Source organism: Pleurodeles waltl, chromosome 1_1, assembly GCF_031143425.1.
Source record: "Pleurodeles waltl isolate 20211129_DDA chromosome 1_1, aPleWal1.hap1.20221129, whole genome shotgun sequence".
In the NCBI taxonomy this organism is placed as follows: Eukaryota; Metazoa; Chordata; class Amphibia; order Caudata; family Salamandridae; genus Pleurodeles; species Pleurodeles waltl.
Window position 1 is genome coordinate 529,955,223 of NC_090436.1, and position 25,205 is coordinate 529,980,427.

At 50.3% G+C, this 25,205-nt stretch overlaps 1 protein-coding gene across 2 annotated transcripts in view; it reads left to right on the forward strand.

The window, feature by feature from the left end:
* Positions 1 to 25,205, forward strand: part of ARSK (arylsulfatase family member K) — a 568,856-nt gene that overhangs the window by 247,139 nt on the left and 296,512 nt on the right. For both annotated transcript variants that reach the window (XM_069225619.1, XM_069225628.1), the window contains exon 5: positions 23,720 to 23,891. In XM_069225619.1, the coding sequence (XP_069081720.1) occupies positions 23,720 to 23,891 (172 nt within the window). The remainder of the gene's footprint in view (positions 1 to 23,719; positions 23,892 to 25,205) is intronic.

Genomic DNA, 25,205 nt, shown 5'->3' on the forward strand with positions numbered 1-25,205 from the left:
ACATACAGGCGTTTGAGAAAAAACACCTCTTACAAATTTGGATCTTAATCTGTAGTTTCACAGTATTTGAACCCTACAAATACACCATGCGCAATAAATGTATTTTTCAGTTTGTACACGTAATCCATTTTATATACAGCTATACGAAAAACATATTTGAAGAAAAGTGGAACAGCAGAAATTGTATTAATTAAAAATCACACATTTATGAAGCAAATAAACGGTGTTCATAAATTGTTGTTGTAAACTTGGTGCCACTTGACTTTGTGTTTCTTCGATTAATGCAAAGATCAGAGCGGTAAAGTGTCAAATATGTGAGCAAAGCGCTCTGGATGTCCACATACTCCCTTATTACTTCGTCACTTAAATTTTGTATTCCAACATTATTCTGAGCTTGAGTAGACACAATGTGATCCAGTAATCGTAGGTGATTTCAACAATTCAATTCAATTTAAGTAAACATACATTTGATTTCTTTAAATGTTCTTACTTTTACCCACCCCGCCCCAAGCCCATGAGGAATATCAAAGATACAATCCATATATCTGCCTTCACATAATCATTATTTAATCGTACACTGATTTACGTTTGAAAGAATTCATACATTCATAAACACATACAATAACCACTATACGGTCAAATCAGAGAGATACCCAGTACCGGGACACGGGCATGCTTCCCCTTCCCAAGATTCAACCCACCCGGACCATGGAACCTACTAAACTCAACTGAGCGGCACCACTATCCCTCTTTTTGTTCCTTAATCTAGTGGGCTGGGGTGCCCAAATCTTCACCCCCCTTTTCATCACCCGGTGACCCTTCCGTGAATAAATAGCCCATTCCAGATTATAGGTGGCCAACAACAGAGCCAACTATTGCCTAAAGGTAGGAGGATAGGGTCAAGCCAGGCTTAAGCGATACAGAGCCGAAGTACCACAATGGGCACAAACAAAAACAAGTGAGCTCTTTCAGAGACCCCCTCTTCCTGAACGCCAAGTAAGAGCAGCTCAGGGGAGGTAGAAATTTGATTTCTTTTGCATTATTTTATTTTATGAAAGTGGAACAGCATAATTTTGGCTGCACTACCACACATTACAAAAGTAATACTAAAATGTAACCACCATAATAGAGCCTGTGTGCCTTAACATTATTAAGGTGAAGTGAAGCATCAAAGGATATTATTGAAGGTGTATTCCCTGTAGAAGTTAGAGTGTATACGCATACCTGTGTCCTAATGTTTAGCTTTAACATGACGATTTGTTGCTCTCATTCACACTTGTATTTTGAAAGCTTGCATTTATTGAAAAAGTGCATTGCATATGTGATCATGAATACATGTATTCACGTTTTGCATTTATTCTGACATTGCACTTGTACCCGTAATTGTATTAAGAGTGTACACTGACAATGATTCAATAAAGTTGACATAACTAGGCTTTCGTTTTAACATGAACTTGTATTTTTCCATGCTCTGCATATTTTTCTTTTTTATGTGTGCATTTGTGATTTCTTAGCTAGAGAAAGGAGTCTTGTGTTTTAAATATAGAGAGGCTTGAGAAGAAGAAGCGTCTTATTCATTCTGTATCTGAAATGAAGACACTTAAGGTTAATCTGGCCCTTGGAGATCTGTGGGAAGAGAGATTCGTCCAATATTGCAAGTGTGCTCCATGAGAAAGAGAAATAATTAGGTTTTTGATGGCATGTTGGGAGACATGGGTGTTCCTGGAACTTTCAACTTTAGGTTAGTGTTTCCATTGTTAGAGTTACGGCAGATTCATTTGGACTTTGAATGGTACAGACCTCTACTTCCCCTTGCCCTTTGAGAGTGTTTAGCTTTATGTTAACTCTGATTACCTTCTTTTTAAGACTTCTAATTGTGTCTCTACGATGCAGACACCTGCCTTGCTTCATTCCCCAACCCCTTGAGATCCTTAAGCTTGAGTTTCCCTATCTAAGTAAGAATTTGGGCTAGGTGATGTTGTATCTGTTCATGCTTAGAAGGAGCCAGTTTTTGTTTCTTAGTATCTGTGTTGCTGTGATGGTAATTTCTATATGCCTTATGCTATTGAGATTACATTTATTAAGGCATTTCAGCTATTCGGTTTTGATTCTTTACTTTTACAATCTGATTCTCATTTGCACATATATTGTGATTACTAATTTGTAATAAACCTACTAAACTTTCCATATCGATTCTTGGTCCTCATTGTGTTTCCAAATAGGCTTCACAAGCTTTAAATTGTAAACCTGTTGCTAACTCCTTAGCCACCCAGTCTACTTGAAGGTACATCAGATGAAGATGACTGCCTGCTTCTATTCACGCACCCTCAAAAGCTGCTTAATGGCCCGGTGTCATAATGGCCACCTTCACTTAGTTCTATTTTTGTAGCCAACCACACTTTTCATGCTGTTAATTGTTCAGCTATACTTATTCTGGGAAACTAAAACTGCAAGTCCCAAAATTTAAACTGTTTTAGCTAAAAAGACATGGATTTATGAAAGTGAGCTTCATATTTAGGCTGCAGTTGTCCAGACGTGCTGTCTCACCATATGGAAACAGAGCAGGAAGTAGTGGGGATTAGCAGAAAAATGGTAGGAGGAGGAGATTTGTTTTTAGATTCTCACTTAATTGAGAATCACCGTGCCCTTTTTAGGTTTGACATGGTCCAAATGGCTGAGGGTGGGCTGGGTCCATGCAGAAAATATTTGAACTGACGCTCAGACTGGTACAAACTCAGACTTCTCTCAAGTACCTTGGTACTTTTTTTCTGTACTATATGCTTTGTATCTCGGGCTAATTCTGCATCTCTTTCTTTTACTCTTGTCTATTGGATCCCCTGAGTGCCTGTTCTTGTGCCCCTTTTTTCTGCTTAAACCCAACCCCTCGGCCTGTGATCATCACTTCTTTAAACGTTTAAAAACATCTTTTTAATGTATATTTCCAGACTTTTTGTCCTGTTCTTTTCTTCAGCCTCCATCCTTCAGGATTCCATTTAATCCTATCCATCTGCAATAAACTATTGGACGATCAGCAGTTTAATACTGAGCTGGTTTTCCTTCCCCTCACTGTCCCTCTCCCGTTTAATTGATATGTTTCCTCCTTCACATCACGCCTCCTTCTATCTTAAAGGAATCTTGGTGCAATCTTTGATTGCAGTGCTACCTTTTCACAGCATATTTGCAATGCCTCCAGCTCTTGCCAACTTGTAAAACCTTCCCAAAATGTGACTGTTCCTTATAATCCAGACCACTATAACACTAATTCGCTGCCTTTTGTAACCCCCTCTGGACTATTATTCAGCCCTATTAATTGCTCGTGATTCTTTCTTGTGTGCTTCTAAATCTATATTTAAATCTGACATTTGTCTTCTCTTTAAACTCCCACCCACTGCTGGATTTTTTCTCCCATCTTTCTTCTTTGGCTATCTTTTTCTTCCTGTCTCCAAGGCCCTTCTTATATATAGCCTTTAAATATTTGTATGGCCTGCCCCATGCTTTACTTCGCTTTTACGTCCTATAATTCTTGTAAAGCTCTGTACTATGCCTTCCATTGTCTACTGCTCTCACCCTCTACTTGGCCCCATTGCGATCCAAAGCTTTGCTTTTTTTGCTTCTAGTTTGTAGAACTCTATCCTTATTTTTGCCAGTTCTGCTCCCTCATTGTACATTTTCCAACTTCTCATGAGGCATTCACCAACAGTTTTAGCCCTCCTATTTAGGTTTCACCTGAGACAATCTGTTGTTTCTTAAAAAAGAAAAACTCTAAAAAGGGGCTTTTAGCCAGTGCATTACTTACCACTGGTTGACTTCATTGCCACTCTTATTTTCTTCCTTTTTATGGGTGAGCATGTCTTGGCTTCACTTGAGCTTCACTTTGTTTCCATGTGTTTGTTTTGGGCCCTGGAACATGGACCCAGTACTGATTGATTTTCTGACTAGTGTTCTTCCGCGCTGTTTGCAAAACAATTTGAAACCATCAATGTTGAAATTGGCAGTTTCCAGTATTTCCCAAAGCTGAATGCAAAGAACTAGCAAAAATGAAACTTTGTCACATATGACCAATTTCTGAAACCTACATTTTGGCCGCTTGTTGCTTTTATTCATGAGGAAGCTGTAAACATACTCCCTTTGCTTAAGCCTAATGCCAATCAATATATGTTTATCTGAATTAACATTTCCCGGTGTTAAGCATTTTCCTATTTATTGTTTACAACTTTTATAGTTTAGTGGACATTTTATTGATCATCAAACATGTGGTGTTCTCAAAAGATTTATATTTCAAAAGATTTTATGTTTAACTCAATCCACCCCTAATACTGAAAATCACCCTTACCCCCCTTTACCTCTATACACCCGACCCTAAAATCACCCTTACTTCCCTGCACCTCTACTCACCCAAAACCCTATTTTACCACTTACCTCCCTGTACCTCTACCAGCTCCAAACCCTAAGACCACCTTGACTTCCCTTTACCTCTACCACCCCATACCCTAATTTCAACCTTACCTCCCTTTATCTCTACCCACATAAAACCAAAAAAACATACTTAATTCTATTTACTTTACTCACCTGCGAAACCTGAAATCTCCCTTACCTCTTGTTACCGCTGCGTTCCACCGGTCCCTTAAATCACCCTTACCTTCCTTTACTTCTGTCCACCCCGAACCTTAAAACCACTTTTTTTAAAACATAACATGACAAATATGTAAATATAAAAATATGCTTACATGCAAGGTAAATTACTGTGGGGTAAGTGTACAAATATTTACCCGCATGGTACTTGCTTGCATGGTAAAGACTGTGTAGTAAAGGTCAGGTGTGGTAAAGGCCGTTTGACTTCAGCCAGGATACATTCCATACCCTCTGTGTAAACTCTCTCCTGCTTTCAACCTTACTCCCCTAAATGTTTTGGCTGGCTTCATCATCACATTTCTTTGCTTCACTTTTGTCAGCGACTGCCCGTTTCACTTCCTCTTTGTGCTTTTGTCCATACACTGGAGCATGGCTCAAGCAGTGCTTCCCTTGCCCAGTGTCCTTCCACTGCTCACCACATTTGGAGATACTTTTTTCCCTTTTACTTGCATCCTTTCTTCTCTCTCCTCTCCTGCATTTTTGCTTGCCCCAGTGTTCTCATTCCTGTCCTGCACTGTTGCTTGTCCGGTCTGCACTGCCTCCTCCCCTGTTGTTGCTTGCGTTTTCCCATCCTGCCAGAAAACAAGCACCCAAAAACCACGCCAACGGGTTTCAGGAGTATATGAAATGCAGATGGCGCTGCGCTTCATGCACTGCATGGCATTTTTGGCGTTCACTTCAAATGGGGCCAACACAACAAACTTCAGCTCGGAGCTAAGATAATAGACAAGTATATTTTTTCCTTGAATGCATTTCATATATTTGGGAGTTTCAAATATCCCAGCCAAGCTATGATACTTCTTGCTCTTGACTACAGCCCATCGCTTTGCTTATATATTGCAGCCCTTGCACCAGTTTATCGTTTATTTTTACCATTCCTTAATTTTTTTACCCAGCATCCTCAGCCTCTGGATCACCTTTCCTGCCCCAGTTAAACAAAGATTGATGTGTAAATGCGTATTTTAATTTCTTGTTTACGTTGGCCAACAAGGTTTTATTGTGATTTGTTTTTGGAAATGATTATTTTTTGTGAAGGCAGAGAATAATCCCATGCTAAGAAAACAGATAACTGACACTTGTGGTCAGTGCTGGCCACGTAATAGCACTTTGTTTTCCAAATTTCAGCTATGCTACGCAGTAGCCACACTGCTGAACAACATAGCTCAAAGACATTGACGTTGCCAGTAGCACTTGCTTAGGCGAGGCCCATTGGCTTTGCCAGTACTTGTTGCATAGTGGAATCGTCAAAGCTGTTAGTATGAAGATATATTACCTGGGTGTAGATGCAGGTTTATGCCATCGCAGTAGTTTCCAAGAGACAGAATTCAAGATGTTTTTTATTGAAATGTCTCTTGTGGATACATCATGTCACCTTTGTGGCTAAACAATTGGAATCATTGAAATCCATTTAGTAAACCCTGAATGACGAACAAAGTGTCAGGTTAAGGAAGCTCAGGTCCTCACTTCCAAAACAACAGTGCTCTTTTGCGTGAGCGGATAGTCTTACAAACGTGTCCACAGACTGGAGAAGAGCTTTGATGCGGCGAAGACTCGCAAGATTAGAATCTAATATTACGTATTTAGGAATGTTATGTGAATGACATTTGTCACTGGTTTCTAGCTTGCCATCAGACTGTCGGGTGCTATATCTCCTTCAACATATACGTATAATTGAAATATATGTTTCTCAGTGATGTTTCCAATCATTATTTATTTACTGACTGATGCTATTGCAGTGGTTTGGGTAAAGTATGGTTTGGTTTATTTGGTTTTAATTTTTATATGACAATGACCAATGCCCGGACCACAGTTTTGAAGTCGTGCTCCGGGAGTTCCGGGGCCTGCTGTCTGTGTCTTTTAAGCAGCAAGGGTTCTTGAAGCCGAGAACGCTGTCCTTAGAAACTCTAACAACGTATTGCTGTTTTCTCTTCACGCCTAGACTCCGACGTTTTCACAAGATGACTCCGGGAATTTTACAAACTCTGCCTAAATAATGAATGAACACTCAGGGGCTATCCTTATTGTTGTCGTCCATGTGCTGTTCACTGAAACACATAGACATCTGGAGTGACATTAGTTCTGTCACGTGCACTTGTAACGATGTCAGCATAATTGAAGAGCTGGTCTTTCCTCGTGTGTTTCCTGTAGCTGTATTATTCATTGTGAATAATGTTTGAAATTATTGTAGCTATCGAGCTCGGACATACATCGGGATTTGCCTTGTCATCTGACATTTGAGCAACCAAGAGAGTCATGCTATGCAACTGGCTTCATCAGGGGCATTTTAAGGATTTTGGGGACCCTGGGCCAAACGTATTTTGGAGACCCCTCTTTGGAACAGTCTTGAATTAATGATTCAATTTCAGCTCTTTCGTGCCCTATTTGGCCAGGTCAATGACAGTGCATAGGCACACACCTCCAAATTCTAAGGGCCTGATTCACAAGGGTAAACTTACAACTCTGTGTCAGTTTACGTTTGTTTTCAATTCACAAATGAATTTTACAAGTAGTATTTTTAATTGTGGAGTCTCTGCGCTCCTGGCAGAGACTCCATAAGAAAATAAGCAGTTGAAAAGAAACTACTCATAAAATTGCTTTGTGAATTGCAAAAAATCATAGAAGTGCACACAAACCTAAGTTTACCTTTGTAAATCAGGCCCTAATTATCTTTACAGGTAAGTATTTTCATTATTGTAACACAGTAGCAGCTCACTGATATCATTGCAAATACGCTCCAGTACACCCTCCCACTACTCATATGTGAGTTCCTTTTTTGATCTAGAAAAACTTTTTAATGATGTTGCATGAATCATAAACAGATTTCTCTGCAAAATGTAATAGACTCTCACATCACCCACATTAAAAAATATATTAAAAGTAAACGGTATTTGAAGCTCTCTTGAAGAATTTTTCAAGGGCATCAGGGGAAGACTCTGCAGAACAGAGCTGGATCTCAGGTGGCCCCCTGAAAGGCTGGGTCCCTGGGCCAGATGCCACTTTGCCCATGCATTAAAAAGTCTCTGGGCTTGATGCAGTGGCCACTGGTGTGATAATAGTCCCTGCAGCCCTCGCAGAGTGGGGAGTCGAGCTGCAGGGGACCCCCTCAGCACAGTAAACTGTGCACAGGTAACTGGCCCCTGCATGAGAGCTCGAGGGGGATCTCGATGTACTTTGCAGAGGGGGCTCCATCAAGTTTTGTTACGTCACTGGCAGTGGCCTTGTGGAATGAGTGGGACAAGTGCCACTAGAGAGAAAGCATACTGTGTTTCCTCCCTACTCAACCAGCACAGTCATACATCTCACCCATAAAACCTCCACGATGGATGTTTGGAGAGCCCCTGGCTTGAAATATACAGATTCACATCAACAGAGGAAGAACGGAATCTACCACGTCCCGCTCTCAGGTCACGGTGAGAAGAATGGGTCAAAAAAATAACCATTAGCTGACTGGGGAGTGCCTCTGCTCGTGTGTTACGATGTCCTGACTTTTGGTTGTGTTATCAGAGAGGGTTCCTGTGATGCTACATGTGCATCAAACAAGTAAAAACAATGGTGTTTTGTAGTCATGATGTGTTTATCAAAAGAAAGTCGAACCACCACGGACGACATTGTAGTCACCAATATTCTGCAAATTAGTGAAGCTCTGGTTCTTTCCAAGGTTGCCCTAAATGCGTCCATATCTGTCCTTAATAATAAATGTGATTACTAGTTCCTCTCACGCTCAGTGAGTGATGTGTGAATAGAGGTGTGGCAAGGATGCCACAGGCCCTAGTGGAAGCAAGGAAAGATGTCTTAATCTGGGATAATGGACAGTTATTCAGCTGCCTCACCACTCAGCCATGTCCTGGTGTGTGTACATCAAACAACACAAGCTAAATACCGGTGGTATTTTTAGATATGAAAGGCCTACCTATTTGAGATTATGGCTTTGAAAGAGTCTCATTGATTTTGGTTCAGGGAGTAAAGTGGTGTTTTTCCTTTAAAATTGCAATGCGCATGTAACAGACTATTTTAGGTACCCCTCAAACGGACCAATTGCCAGTCTCATTTTATGAACTGATCAGAAAGGAAGGTGGACAAATGTGCTTCCAAATTCTTGTAAAGTGATTCCCAAAGGTGAAAACATTTCCATCTATACTTTTAGATATTAAATGCATGTAGTAAGAACATATTTTTGAAGACATGAAATTAGAGATATTATTTTAGTCTTGTGTAACGAGTGTATTATTTTAACATTGGAACATCTACCCAATTACTCTTCTCAGCAAAATAAAACTTTAATTAATTAAGTTGTAAAAATAAGGAAATATATGCAGATGAAAATTTAGGCAGTGATGTCTGTGCCAGCACATTTTGCACACACAACTTTATTAATTCATCATTTCCCATTATTTAAACTACTGCATTTTCTCTGTTGGTGTAGTTCTGATCCCTATAAGATTAACCACAATAGGCTGCACACTTTTACAGTTGTGTTCATTTACTTTTAAGAAGGTTAGTCTACACTTAAATTATTAATTTCCTAAACAGGCTTCCTTTGACAAATGTTTACCTCTACCTAAGGTGATATGTTTTACAGTTATAGTGCAGATTCATTAAACTAATATTTTACCTGGACATCCTGGATATATTCGTTTTGAACGTTGTTCATATGAAAATCCTATTTGCTTTGTCCCATTTGCAAACTCCTGTTCATGATGCCAAAACGACTTTTTCTACAAATATAATAGTGCAGTTTGTTTACTGTCGCTCAAAAGTCTCTGAAAAAGATGTAGTCTGCATAATTGAGCTTCTGATGGACTTCGCACAGACCACTATTCTCTCTATTATTCACCTGACTTTTATCACCTGAAACTGGGTAATTGACCCATTTCCAGAACTGGACCATTTTTTTAAAACTCTTTGCCAGAGGATGTCAAGTGTGTTTTCGGCCTTTTATAATTTGGTGGGCTCTGCAAGGCTTTTGGTAACTGTTAGAAATGGGGTTTTTGGTTGGCAGTCAGGTTGCCCTCTGTCCAAGCAAGAACCCTCACTCTAGTCAGGGTAAGTCACACACAATCCAAAATCAGCCTGTGCTCACCCTCCGGTAGCTTGGCACGAGCAGTCAGGCTTAACTTAGAAGGCAATGTGTAAAGCATTTGTGCAATAAATCATACAACACCATAGCATAACACCACAAAAATACACCACACAGTGTTTAGAAGAATATATAATATTTATCTGGGTATCTTCAGGTCAAAACGATCAAAGTTGCAATATGAATTTGTAAAGATATCACTGAAAAGTGATATAAAGGTGGTCATTCTGACCTCGGCGGTAAAAGGCGCCTACCGCCGGTCAGAAATCCTCCATAATCCCGCCGCGGTCGCGGAAACCCGCCACGGTCATTCTGACCCGCAGAAGGCAAACCTCCGAAAATCCGACCGCCACAACAGACCGCCAGACCAGCGGTCGGCGGAAAGGTGGAGGTGACCAAACCTCCACCGCCACGCCAACAGAAATACGCCCATCCCATTACGACCCACGAATCCACGCGGCGGTCATTCAAACGCGGTATTCCATTGGCGGGACACACCGGCGCGGTCAGAATACACACCAACGAACAAAACTCACCCACATTGGACGATTTGAATCCCACACACCTGATACACATACACACACCACTCCCACACACACAATACAATATAAAACACCCACCCACATCACCCACAAACCCCTACGCTTACAAAATCGTAAAGAAGGCAAGAGAGAGACACCAGCATCCAAAACATAACAGCCACAGCCACTCAACACCATCACCCACACACTATCCACACACAAAACAACACACACCACCACACTCAACTCACTTAAATACACATACTCCACCCCACACATCATACACACCACCCCATGGCACCCCAAAGACAACCCCGCTTCACAGACGAAGAACTCAGGGTTATGGTGGAGGAAATCGTTCGTGTAGAGCCCCAGCTGTTCGGCACACAGGTCCAATACACCAGCATTGCCCGGAGGACGGAGCTATGGCAGAGGATTGTCGACAGGGTGAACGCAGTGGGACAGCACCCCAGAAATCGGGAAGACATCAGGAAGCGATGGAACGACCTACGGGGGAAGGTGCGTTCCATGGTATCCAGGCACAACATCGCCGTGCAGAAGACTGGCGGAGGACCCCCACCTCAACCCCCACAATTCACATCATGGGAGGAGGAAGTCTTGAACATCCTGCATCCTGACGGCCTCGCAGGAGTCGGCGGAGGAATGGATACTGGTAAGTTGAAGCTTCAATACTGCTTCCCCCCCACCTGCATGCCAAATCAGACCCCAACCCTCACCCCCATCCTCGAACCCCATCCTCACCCCCACCCTCACCCCCACCACCATCCTCACCCCCAACACCATCCTCACCCCCACCCCCAGCACACCTATTCCCCGCCAATGTCTCACCATCACAACCCACACATCCCAAAACCTAGGCCTGCATGCGTCCACTAAGCATGGACACCCATCACCAAAGCATGCCCAATGCATATACACATCCCCCCCACAAGCCACCCTCACCAAAGCCCCCACACACGAATGCCAGCACTTGGGGACACGGGAACCCACAGATACACCCATATGCCACACATTGAAACTATAACCATACCTCTATACCCCTGCAGGACCCGACCGTCAACACACCGCGGCGGAGGGGCCAGAATTATCCACACCCCCCACCCAAGAGGCCGTCAGCGATGACAGCAGCTCTGTCGATCTGGACACCGATGACCAGCCCGGACCATCGGGGACCTCTGGACAGTCGGTTCCCCTCACACAGGCACAGGCCACTATAGACCCTAACCCCTCTGGGAACACCAGCACAGCTCCCACCCAGCGGGCCCATGCCTCTGTCTCCAGGGCGCGTCAATCTGCGGTGTGTCTACCACTACAGGGCACCCAGGATAACCCACCACCCCAACAACAACAGGGACCTGGGGGCAGTGGTAGTGGGCACACCGGCCAGGGGGCAGAGGCCCAGGGAAACAGGGCAACTCGGCGGGCAGCTGTGCGACAGGGGGGGGAGGAGAGGCCCAGGGAACCCACTCTCCACGAGGTCCTCACCACCATCATGGGAGCATACAACCGCTCCCAGGAGACGATGGCGACGGTACTGGCCCGGTTCCAGGAGATCCAGGTGCTGCAGGAGGAACACTATCGGGGGTACAGGGAGGACATCCGAGCCATCAACACCACCCTGGTTACCATGGTAGGGCTGCTGCAGGACCTCGTAAACAGCAGGGCGGACACTGAACAACACCCAAGGGCCCCTGCCTCTAGCCGGGACCAAGAACAGCCATCCACCTCCGCCGGCGCTAGTGGACAGGAGGCCCCCGCACAGCAGCAGCCCACCAGACCCCCACCTCCTGCAGGAGAAGAACCACCCCGCAAGAGGGCCCTGAGATCTCGCAAGACAGAGTAGGATGTCAAGACCCCCGCCAGCAATGGATACCACCTGATGTCATCCCACTGTCCCACATTGTCACCCTGTCCATCCTCGAACTGCCCATGCTCCATCTCTCCACAGGCCTCTGGACAATGCACCTGTGTGACTGTTACTCTGGACTCTGCCATGGACATTCCTTCACCATAGCCCCCACCCACTTGAAACCACCCATCCCATTTTGAGCACTTCAATAAACACCTATTTTGCACCAAAATATCAGGAGTCTGGCTGTGATTTCAATAGATTGTAATTGACATGACAGTGCAAATATGTCCTTGTACATGGTGAAGTCAACAAACAGCTGCCACAAAGCTGTAGTCCATGGGGAAACGAAGCACAGGACTCGTAGTGGGGACCCCAGATCTGAAATAGGGAGGGAAAAGCCAAAACTCAGTCATCATACACTGGGGCAAATAGACAGGCAGCAGAGATGCTGCAGAGTAGTTAACTTTTACTAAATTATCTTTGAAATGTTACCTGTGTCCTATTGGAAGTACTGTTCAATGATTCTGTCCCTGTTGTCTGTTTCAGCCCCGTCGTCTTCCTCCTCGTCACTCTCCTCAGGTTCCACCGCTGCCACAACACCACCGTCTCGACCATCCTCCTGCAGGAAAGGCACCTGGCGGCGCAAAGCCAGGTTGTGAAGCATGCAGCAGGCCACGATGATGTGACACACCTTCTTAGGTGAGTACATTAGGGATCCCCCGGTCATATGCAGGCAGCGAAACCTGGCCTTTAGGAGGCCAAAGGTGCGTTCGATCACCCTCCTAGTACGCCCATGGGCCTCATTGTACCGTTCCTCTGCCCTGGTCCGGGGATTCCTTACTGGGGTCAGTAGCCACGACAGGTTGGGGTACCCAGAGTCCCCCACTAGCCATACACGGTGTCTCTGTAGCTGTTCCATCACGTAAGGGATGCTGCTATTCCGCATGATGTAGGCGTCATGCACTGACCCTGGGAATTTGGCATTTACATGCGAGATGTACTGGTCAGCCAAACACACCACCTGGATGTTCATTGAATGGTAACTTTTTCTGTTCCTGTACACCTGCTCCCTGTCTCTTGGGGGAACCAAAGCCACATGGGTCCCATCAATGGCACCAATTACGTTGGGAATATGTCCAAGGGCGTAGAAATCACCCTTCACTGTAGCCAGTTCGCCCACCTCAGGGAAAATGATGTAGTTCCTCACGGATTTCATCAGGGCAGACAACACTCTGGATAACACCTTTGAAAACATGGGCTGAGACATCCCAGAAGCAATTCCCACTGTTGTCTGAAATGACCCACTTGCCAAGAAATGGAGTACTGACATGACCTGCACCAGAGGGGGAATCCCTGTGGGTTGGCGGATGGGGGACATCAGGTCGGGCTCCAGCCGGGCACACAGTTCATGGATAGTGGCACGGTTAAGACGGTAGGTCAGGATAATGTGGCGTTCTTCCATTGTCGACAGGTCCACCAGCGGTCGGTACACGGGAGGATTCATCCGTCTCCTCGCCCAACCCAGCGGACGGTGCCTAGGAAGGACAACATGGAGCACACAGTCAGGCAACCCACAGGTACGTACTCACAGCTAGCACAGTATACGATTCTCTATGCAGTGAATGGCGTGTATGAGTGGCTATGCAAGGCCTAGGCCTGTGTGACGCAGTTGAAATTGAGCCATGTGGGCCCTGGAAATGGCGGCTGCCTGACCTGTGAAGTGTGACAATGGGATGTGAGGTCAATGCGCTGGCGTGGCACACCGTGGCGGGCGGCGGGCCAAGACCGCGGCGCGAAGCCGCATTGGTTAACATTGAAGCCTATGGGTTTCAGGAGCCAATGGCGAAGGGCGCCGGCGGTGGCGGGACGCACCGCCGCGGTACGCACCGCCGCGGACGTGACCGCCATTTTCTATCTACTTATCCACTTGCGACTTGAACTTTCACAGGAGAGGACCTATACTGCAAGTGTTGCTGTGACCTCGGTCTGGAAGGGACAATGGCTGCTGCGACTGGGGAAAGGGCCCCTGCCTTCACTGGAGAGGAGTTGGAGAAACTTGTGGATGGGGTCCTCCCCCAGTATGCGCAACTCTACGGTCCTCCAGACCAACAAGTGAGTTTAATTCTATCTGGATTTGGGGCCACTGGCTGGCTTGGGGGCCTGGCGGGGATGGGGTGCATGTTGGGGCTGGCGGGGGGCCTGGCGGGGATGGGGTGCATGTTGGGGCTGGAGGGGGGCCTGGCGGGGATGGGGGGCATGTTGGGGCTGGCGGGGGGCCTGGCGGGGATGGGGTGCATGTTGGGGCTGGAGGGGGGCCTGGCGGGGATGGGGGGCATGTTGGGGCTGGCGGGGGGCCTGGCGGGGGCCTGGCGGGGATGGGGGGCATGTTGGGCATGGCGGGGGGCCTGGCGGGGGCCTGGCGGGGATGGGGGGCATGTTGGGGCTGGCGGGGGGCCTGGCGGGGATGGGGTGCATGTTGGGGCTGGCGGGGGGCCTGGCGGGGGCCTGGCGGGGATGGGGGGCATGTTGGGCATGGCGGGGGGCCTGGCGGGGGGCCTGGCGGGGATGGGGTGCATGTTGGGCATGGCGGGGGGCCTGGCGGGGATGGGGGGCATGTTGGGCATGGCGGGGGGCCTGGCGGGGATGGGGGGCATGTTGGGCATGGCGGGGGGCCTGGCGGGGATGGGGGGCATGTTGGGGCTGGCGGGGGGCCTGGCGGGGATGGGGTGCATGTTGGGGCTGGCGGGGGGCCTGGCGGGGGCCTGGCGGGGATGGGGGGCATGTTGGGCATGGCGGGGGCCTGGCGGGGATGGGGGGCATGTTGGGGCTGGCGGGGGGCCTGGCGGGGATGGGGTGCATGTTGGGGCTGGCGGGGGGCCTGGCGGGGGCCTGGCGGGGATGGGGGGCATGTTGGGGCTGGCGGGGGGCCTGGCGGGGGGCCTGGCGGGGATGGGGTGCATGTTGGGCATGGCGGGGGGCCTGGCGGGGGCCTGGCGGGGATGGGGGGCATGTTGGGCATGGCGGGGGGCCTGGCGGGGATGGGGTGCATGTTGGGGCTGGCGGGGGGCCTGGCGGGGATGGGGGGCGTTGGGCCACTGGAAAGGAAAATGCTGAGTAACTTGAACGTGGTATTTCTCCCTCCCTGTACGTGTCACATAGGTCCGCGCCCATGAGAAGATTGGGATTTGGCGTGCCATCGCCAAGGAAGTCCGGGGCCTGGGGGTCCACCATCGACGGGGCACCCACTGCCGCAAGAGGTGGGAGGACATCCGCCGCGGGACCAAGAAGACCGCCGAGTCTCTGCTGGGGATGGCCTCCCAACGTAGGCGGGGTGCCTGCCGTCAACTGAGCCCCCTGATGTTCCGGATCCTGGCGGTGGCCTACCCTGATTTGGATGGGCGCGTGAGGGCAGCACAGCAGACACAAGGGGGTGAGTAGAAGCATCATCTACTCTGTTGTCGTGCAGTGGAGGTGTCTGGGTGGGGGAGGAGGGCTGGGGGTCCCCCTAGGCCAGGGCGATATCTGTAGGCTGGGCACCCCCGTAAGCCCCTGTGTCCCCAGCCACCACCCTCAGTAGTGTGTCAGTACAGCCATCCCTGGGCCGTGTCATCCATGGGTGCAGTTGACAACTCTAGGCGTGTAGGGCATGTTCCACGGAATGCGTAGCGGACCCCAAGTGCGCAACTTAGTGCAGGGGGCATCTGTGTCTGTCATGTCCGCTAACTGTACCGGAGATCCATGTACTCAATATCCCTTTATTTCTCTCTCCCCCCCCCTTTTTGTTTGTCTTTCTGTGCTTGTGTGCATCAGCATCATCAGGCGGAGGAGAAGTGGCATCGGGGCAGGAGGGAGCTGCATCTCACATGGCCCAGGAGGGCCATGCCACAGAGTCAGACTGGACCAGTGAGACGGAGGGCGAGGGGAGCTCCACGACGGGGACGACTGGAGCCTGCAGCGACACGGACACGTCCTCGGAAGGGGGCTCCCTTGCGGGGGTGGCACCATCCGTGCCCCCCGCCATTACAGGTACAGCCGCCACCCAGCGCACCATCTCCGCCCTCCCAGCAGCCCCTCCGCGTTCGCCCCGTGCCCGCTCTGCCAGGAAGCCGGGCATCTCCTTCGCCCCAGGCACCTCAGGCCCTGCCCCTGTTACCCCCGCTGCCCTCAGTGAGGAGGTCATTGACCTCCTCCGAACGCTCATTGTTGGGCAGACTACCCTTTTGAATGCCATCCAGGGGGTGGAGAGGGAGGTTCATCGCAGCAATGCGTACCTGGAGGGCATTCATTCGGGTCAGGCTGCCCATCAGCGATCGTTCCAGGCTCTGGCCTCAGCACTGACGGCAGCCATTGTCCCTGTCTCCTGCCTGCCTCTACTAACTCCCTCCTCCCAGTCTCCTGTTCCTCTGCCTGTCCCACCCACACCATCAGACCAGCCTGCACACACCTCAACACCCAAGAGAAGCTCATCCAAACATAAGCACCACAGATCACCCAGACATTCACACACGCAACATTCCGATGCAGACATGCCAACAGTCACTACCACCTCTGTGACCCCCACCTCCTCGTCTCCCTCCTCCCTCCCTGTGACGTCTACACTCACACCTCCATTCAACTCACCATCAGCCAGTGTTTCCATCACCAGCACACCCTCCACTCCAGTCCGCACACGTGCAGTCACCACCCCCACTGCCATTTACACGTCCCCTGTGTCCTCTCCCACTGTGTCTGTCACCCCCTCTTCCACACCACACAAACGCAGCCACCCACCCACCCAACAGCCATCCACCTCACGACAGCCTATCCCTCCTGCACCTGCACCCAAAGACAGCAAACGTGACTCACCTACAACCACATCCTCTCCCTCCACTCCCATTCCCACTGTACCTACCACTCTCCATTGTCCCAAGAAGCTCTTCCTCGCCACTACTAACTTCTTTCCTGACCCTGAGCCCCCCCCTCCTTCTCGTCGGGGTAAGAAGAGCACCTCAGCCACCACCAGCCCTGCAGCCCCCTTGACAAGGGTGCAGGGGTATTGGAGCCCGCCAGCCCGCATGTCTGGATCTTCACCCAGCAGCAAGGGGACAGCCAGCCCACCCCCTGGGAAGAGGAGCAGAAGGCGGAAGGGGCGCCGCAGGAGCCCGCCTTCTACATCCCCCCCGGACACCACCCAGAGACAGTCACCAGCCACAGCTCCAAAGGGAGGCAAGGGCCACAGGCCGACGACTAAGGAGGGCAAGGGCAGCAAGTTGGAGAGGTCAGGCAGCAGGCCTGCTGCCCAGGAGGAGCCCACAACCCCCATAGCCGCTGCCCCGGGAGAGCCCACCACCCCCATAGCCGCTGCCCAGGGAGGACCCAGCCCAGCTGGCCAGGAGGGCCCCACCACCCACAGCCCAGGTGGGCAGTGAAGGAGCACCATCCCCGCTGCCCAGGAGGGCACCACCATGCAATTAGCAGTTGGCCATAGACCGTCCGCCGTCTCAAGAACCGCTGACCTGGGCCCTTCAAGCCAAGAACCGCTGAACTGGGCCCCGCCGTCTCAAGAACCGCTGAACTGGGCCCCGCCGTCTCAAGAACCGCTGAACTGGGCCCCGCCGTCTCAAGAACCGCTGACCTGGGCCCTTCAAGGCAAGAACCGCTGAACTGGGCCCCGCCGTCTCAAGAACCGCTGAACTGGGCCCCGCCGTCTCAAGAACCGCTGAACTGGGCCCCGCCGTCTCAAGAACCGCTGACCTGGGCCCTTCAAGGCAAGAACCGCTGAACTGGGCCCCGCCGTCTCAAGAACCGCTGAACTGGGCCCCGCCGTCTCAAGAACCGCTGAACTGGGCCCTTCAAGGCAAGAACCGCTGAACTGGGTCCCGCCGTCTCAAGAACCGCTGACCTGGGCCCTTCAAGGCAAGAACCGCTGAACTGGGCCCCGCCGTCTCAAGAACCGCTGAACTGGGCCCCGCCGTCTCAAGAACCGCTGAACTGGGCCCCGCCGTCTCAAGAACCGCTGACCTGGGCCCTTCAAGGCAAGAACCGCTGAACTGGGCCCCGCCGTCTCAAGAACCGCTGAACTGGGCCCCGCCGTCTCAAGAACCGCTGAACTGGGCCCGCCGTCTCAAGAACCGCTGAACTGGGCCCTTCAAGGCAAGAACCGCTGAACTGGGCCCCGCCGTCTCAAGAACCGCTGACCTGGGCCCTTCAAGGCAAGAACCGCTGAACTGGGCCCCGCCGTCTCAAGAACCGCTGACCTGGGCCCTTCAAGGCAAGAACCGCTGAACTGGGCCCCGCCGTCTCAAGAACCGCTGAACTGGGCCCCGCCGTCTCAAGAACCGCTGAACTGGGCCCCGCCGTCTCAAGAACCGCTGAACTGGGCCCTTCAAGGCAAGAACCGCTGAACTGGGCCCCGCCGTCTCAAGAACCGCTGGACTGGGCCCTTCAAGGCAAGAACCGCTGAACTGGGCCCCGCCGTCTCAAGAACCGCTGAACTGGGCCCCGCCGTCTCAAGAACCGCTGAACTGGGCCCCGCCGTCTCAAGAACCGCTGAACTGGGCCCTTCAAGGCAAGAACCGCTGAACTGGGCCCCGCCGTCTCAAGAACCGCTGAACTGGGCCCCGCCGTCTCAAGAACCGCTGAACTGGGCCCTTCAAGGCAAGAACCGCTGAACTGGGCCCCGCCGTCTCAAGAACCGCTGACCTGGGCCCTTCAAGGCAAGAACCGCTGACCTGGGCCCTTCAAGGCAAGAACCGCTGAACTGGGCCCCGCCGTCTCAAGAACCGCTGAACTGGGCCCCGCCGTCTCAAGAACCGCTGAACTGGGCCCCGCCGTCTCAAGAACCGCTGAACTGGGCCCCGCCGTCTCAAGAACCGCTGACCTGGGCCCTTCAAGGCAAGAACCGCTGAACTGGGCCCCGCCGTCTCAAGAACCGCTGAACTGGGCCCCGCCGTCTCAAGAACCGCTGAACTGGGCCCCGCCGTCTCAAGAACCGCTGAACTGGGCCCTTCAAGGCAAGAACCGCTGAACTGGGCCCCGCCGTCTCAAGAACCGCTGACCTGGGCCCTTCAAGGCAAGAACCGCTGAACTGGGCCCCGCCGTCTCAAGAACCGCTGAACTGGGCCCTTCAAGGCAAGAACCGCTGAACTGGGCCCCGCCGTCTCAAGAACCGCTGGACTGGGCCCTTCAAGGCAAGAACCGCTGGCCCTTTGGCAGACGTGGCAGGGCAGGATCTATCTCGCGCAGGGCTGCAGGATGTCCTCTGGCCAACTTGCCTCCTCCAGTGGCAGTGGGGTCTGTTATGGACTGTTTGGACTGTGGCTTTGCTCTCCCCAGGATGGCCCAGTGGGCGGGCCACCCACTGTATGGACTGTATGGACTGTGGCTTTGCTCTCCCCAGGATGGCCCAGTGGGCAGGCCACCCACTGTATGGACTGTATGGACTGTGGCTTTGCTCTCCCCAGGATGGCCCAGTGGGCAGGCCACCCACTGTATGGACTGTTTGGACTGTGGCTTTGCTCTCCCCAGGATGGCCCAGTGGGCAGGCCACCCACTGTATGGACTGTTTGGACTGTGGCTTTGCTCTCCCCAGGATGGCCCAGTGGGCAGGCCACCCACTGTATGGACTGTATGGACTGTGGCTTTGCTCTCCCCAGGATGGCCCAGTGGGCAGGCCACCCACTGTATGGACTGTTTGGACTGTGGCTTTGCTCTCCCCAGGATGGCCCAGTGGGCAGGCCACCCACTGTATGGACTGTTTGGACTGTGGCTTTGCTCTCCCCAGGATGGCCCAGTGGGCAGGCCACCCACTGTATGGACTGTATGGACTGTGGCTTTGCTCTCCCCAGGATGGCCCAGTGGGCAGGCCACCCACTGTATGGACTGTATGGACTGTGGCTTTGCTCTCCCCAGGATGGCCCAGTGGGCAGGCCACCCACTGTATGGACTGTATGGACTGTGGCTTTGCTCTCCCCAGGATGGCCCAGTGGGCAGGCCACCCACTGTATGGACTGTATGGACTGTGGCTTTGCTCTCCCCAGGATGGCCCAGTGGGCAGGCCACCCACTGTATGGACTGTATGGACTGTGGCTTTGCTCTCCCCAGGATGGCCCAGTGGGCAGGCCACCCACTGTATGGACTGTATGGACTGTGGCTTTGCTCTCCCCAGGATGGCCCAGTGGGCAGGCCACCCACTGTATGGACTGTATGGACTGTGGCTTTGCTCTCCCCAGGATGGCCCAGTGGGCAGGCCACCCACTGTATGGACTGTTTGGACTGTGGCTTTGCTCTCCCCAGGATGGCCCAGTGGGCAGGCCACCCACTGTATGGACTGTTTGGACTGTGGCTTTGCTCTCCCCAGGATGGCCCAGTGGGCAGGCCACCCACTGTATGGACTGTTTGGACTGTGGCTTTGCTCTCCCCAGGATGGCCCAGTGGGCAGGCCACCCACTGTATGGACTGTATGGACTGTGGCTTTGCTCTCCCCAGGATGGCCCAGTGGGCAGGCCACCCACTGTATGGACTGTATGGACTGTGGCTTTGCTCTCCCCAGGATGGCCCAGTGGGCAGGCCACCCACTGTATGGACTGTATGGACTGTGGCTTTGCTCTCCCCAGGATGGCCCAGTGGGCAGGCCACCCACTGTATGGACTGTATGGACTGTGGCTTTGCTCTCCCCAGGATGGCCCAGTGGGCAGGCCACCCACTGTATGGACTGTATGGACTGTGGCTTTGCTCTCCCCAGGATGGCCCAGTGGTCATGGAGTCCCCTCGTGGATCTGGCGTCGTGTACTCAAGTGGCTGAGGTGCCCCCCCTTCCCTTCCCCCTGAGGTGCCTGTCCTATTTTCTTTCTGATGCCCCTGCAGTGTTCTCTCCGTGGAGTTCTTGTCGTGGGACTGGGCCTTGCCCCTTTGCACAGGACCCCTGTGATCCACGGACAGTGGTTGGACTACATTTAGTAGCTGTATATATTTTGTACATAGTTTATTTCAATATATCTGGCCGTTTATGATCTCTTCTTTTGGTCTTTGCATTATTTCGGAGGGGGGTGGTTTGTGGGTTGTGACAGGGATCTGTGGGAATGCATTGATGTGTGTGTTGTAGTGGGTGTGGGTGGGTGGGTGTGTGCCGGTAATCTTTTCCCTCCCCTGTGTCGTAGGTGCAGTACTCACCGATGTCTTCCGCGCCGCCGGGCGTGCTCCTGGTATATGAGGAGGAATAGGAGTGCGGGGATGACCTGCAACTCTGGCTCCATACTGCCGGAATCTCCCGTGGAGTGCGTAGAGGTGAGCGTTTTCCCGTTCGTAGTCTGTTTCCGCCGTGTTCTTATCGGCGGTGCTCCCGCCCCGGAAAAGGTGGCAGATTGGTGGGTCGTAATAGGGTGGGCGGTACTTTGTCTGCCGCCGGGCTGTTGGCGGGAACCGCCGCGCTGTTTGTTTGTACCGCTGTGGCGTCGGGCGGCGTTGTCCTTGCGAGGCCGTGCGTCAAAGTTTTGATCTCACGGCAGGCGTCGCGTCGATTTCTCCTGGGAAGTCGGGCGGCGTTGTCCTTGCGAGGCCGTGCGTCAAAGTTTCGATCTCACGGCAGGCGTCGCGTCGATTTCTCCTGGGAAGTCGGGCGGCGTTGTCCTTGCGAGGCCGTGCGTCAAAGTTTCGGTCGTCCCGAAGGCGTCGTGTCGATCAGCCTCGGTGTGCGGCGTTTTTCTTGCCGCAGAACAAGCTGTGCGTCGAAAAGTTCGGCGCACGGAGCGTCCAAGAGGAAGAGAGAAGTCTTTTTGGTCCTGAGACTTCAGGGAACAGGAGGCAAGCTCTATCCAAGCCCTTGGAGAGCACTTTTACAGCCAGACAAGAGTTCAGCAAGGCAGCAGGCCAACAGCAAGGCAGCAGTCCTTTGTAGAAAAGCAGACAGGTGAGTCCTTTGAGCAGCCAGGCAGTTCTTCTTGGCAGGATGTAGTTTCTGGTTCAGGTTTCTTCTCCAGCAAGTGTCTGATGAGGTAGGGCAGAGGCCCTGTTTTATACTAAGTTGTGCCTTTGAAGTGGGGGTGACTTCAAAGAGTGTCTAAGAAATGCACCAAGCCTCCTTTCAGTTCAACCCTGTCTGCCAGGGTCCCAGGAGGGGGTGTGGCAGTTCTTTGTGTGAGGGCAGGCCCTCCACCCTCCCAGCCCAGGAAGACCCATTCAAAATGCAGATGTATGCAAGTGAGGCTGAGTACCCTGTGTTTGGGGTGTGTCTGAGTGAATGCACAAGGAGCTGTCAACTAAACCTAGCCAGATGTGGATTGAAGGGCACAACAAGGTTTTAGTGTAAAGAAATGCTCACTTTCTAAAAGTGGCATTTCTAGAATAGTAATATTAAATCCGACTTCACCAGTCAGCAGGATTTTATATTACCATTCTGGCTACACTAAATATGACCTTCCTGCTCCTTTCAGATCAGCAGCTGCCACTTCAACAATGTATGAGAGCAGCCCCAATGTTAGCCTATGAAGGGAGCAGGCCTCACAGTAGTGTAAAAACGAATTTAGGAGTTTTACACCACCAGGACATATAACCACACAAGTACATGTCCTGCCTTTTACCTACACAGCACCCTGCTCTAGGGGTTACCTAGGGCACACATTAGGGATGACTTATATGTAGAAAAAGGGGAGTTCTAGGCTTGGCAAGTACTTTTAAATGCCAAGTCGAAGTGGCAGTGAAACTGCACACACAGGCCTTGCAATGGCAGGCCTGAGACAGGGTTAAGGGGCTACTGAAGTGGGTGGCACAACCAGTGCTGCAGGCCCACTAGCAGTATTTAATCTACAGGCCCTAGGCACATATAGTGCACTGTACTAGGGACTTATAAGTAAATTAAATAGCCAATCATGGATAAACCAATCAATAGTACCATTTACACAGAGAGTATATGCACTTTAGCACTGGTTAGCAGTGGTAAAGTGCCCAGAGGTCAAAAGCCAACAACAACAGGTCAGAAAAAATAGGAGGAAGGAGGCAAAAAGTTTGGGGATGACCCTGTCAAAAAGCCAGGTCCAACAGTAACCTTATTGACATTTGCACAGAAAAGATTTTGCAGAAGTTGCTTTGACTCATGTGGCAGAAGTAGTTTTTTGTACATTCAATCATATGTCCATATTAGAGAAAAACTATTGACACATTGCTGATTATTAAAACAATTCCACCTTACATCAGTAGACGCAAAAAACACCCAGAACCAGTTTCAAGCACCACAGAAATCAACTAGCATTTATTTGTAGAAGTTAGCACTGTATCATAGGTCGAGAACCAACCTGTCCGCTGTGGAAGAAAGCAAAGACTCTTTATTTAGCTCTAAAGTTGATAGATTGCATAATTTTTTATCCATTTAGTTGTGCATGGTATTTCTACAATCTTTTTAATGAGGATTAAGTTTTCCTGATAAATAAATGATGTTGGTTTGGCAAAACTAATAATTCTTTCTTTTGTTATAAGTTAACGTTATGTTTCATTTCTGTCATAACATATTAATGTGTTTCTACCGATTATATAATTAGTTCTTATCCACCTTCCTTTACTCTTACTGTGATATCCATTGGTAACTATACAAAGAATGTTATTTGTGTAAGTGAAAATGTAACGTTTTGGGGTCCTGGTCTGTAGGTGTCCTATGAGGCCATCACATTTCCTGAGTGGATCCCTCTTGGAGATATGCACCCTGTTGACTATTATTCTACCTTTACCAAGAACTGTACTGGAGACTTTACCAAAAAAGAGATACTGGATATCAGAGCATGTTACTACGCTATGTGTGCAGAGACAGATGCCATGCTCGGTAAGTATCACTGTTAGACTTTATTGTAGATTTTTGTATGGTTTTACAGTGTAACTCTGGAGTCCCTTAAGAGTGCTGTCAGTGGCGGCTGGCTTGTATTTACAGTGGGACGGGGGACAGGGAGACAGGGGGTACAATAATAACAATTTTAAAAAATGGCATTTACCTCACGGTGTCCTCCTCTCCTCTCGTTGTCTCACCAGGACGCTCCAATGTGGGACCCAGGAAACAGCATGAGAGAACCATCAGGATTGGAGGGAGCGGCCTCTTTCAGTGCTCTTAAGAGCGCTGGAAGCCTGGACATTCTCTGCCTTACGACAGCTGAGTTAGAGAACTTTAAAGTGCGCATGCCAGGCGGGTTGTCATAAGACGGCCGGTCAAAGGGACATGTGCACTTTAAACTAAAGGGCAGAGCTCCCTGCTGTAATAAGCAGAAATTGCCCCACCCCGTCCTGGCACTCGGTTCAAGACGGGGTGCTGAAAAATAAAATGGTAATAAATAAACTATATTATAATTTAATTTTTCAGTTCTGGGGCATTTTTTTAGCGGGGTGACGCTCCTCCGTTGTCGCGGAGGGGCCACCCCTGAGTTCTGTTTATACTGGGGACTGTATTTTGCTGCCCAAGAAAATCACCACGTGGTTTATGGATTTATGGTCATTGCGTAGATATCGCGTTTCATAACGCCATGCTTACTAAGAGCTACTTATCTTTTGACCTTCGTTCGTTGATTGACAAGATCCCCTGTATTTCAAAGAGTAATATGTTGTTAATAAGATGTCGAGGGTTAGTAGGGCACCAGATACCCATGTTTTCTCTTTTATCCACTGAATCCATTTAGATAGTTAACCTTTTACCATACTTTGCACATTTGTATGTGTAATGCCATGCAATGCATGGATGAATAGTCACTTATGGTCAATAGTGCAATATTGTGAAAGGTTGAGAATAGCACAATTTTCCATCTCTGAAATCCGTCTGTAACTTAGACCATGATGAAGACCTTATTGTGGATATTCTGTGGAACCCTCTGGCAGTGGAACATCATTTCGAAATCTCTGACAAGGCTGAGACAGTCCAGTCTGAAGAGGAAAAATTAACAGTGGCGGCTGGTGAACTTGGAAGAGGGTGGTCTGTAAAACCAAACAATAAATTTGTCTCCACGAGGGAGCACAGCTGCCCGTGCATGAGCAAATTTTCGAGACCAGATATTTACTTAGCATTCTGGAAAATATCGTCCACATTTTTAAATGGGCTAACGTTAAGACTACAAGTTCAAGAATGTAAGTGAAAAACCTGAACTGGATGAGCTGC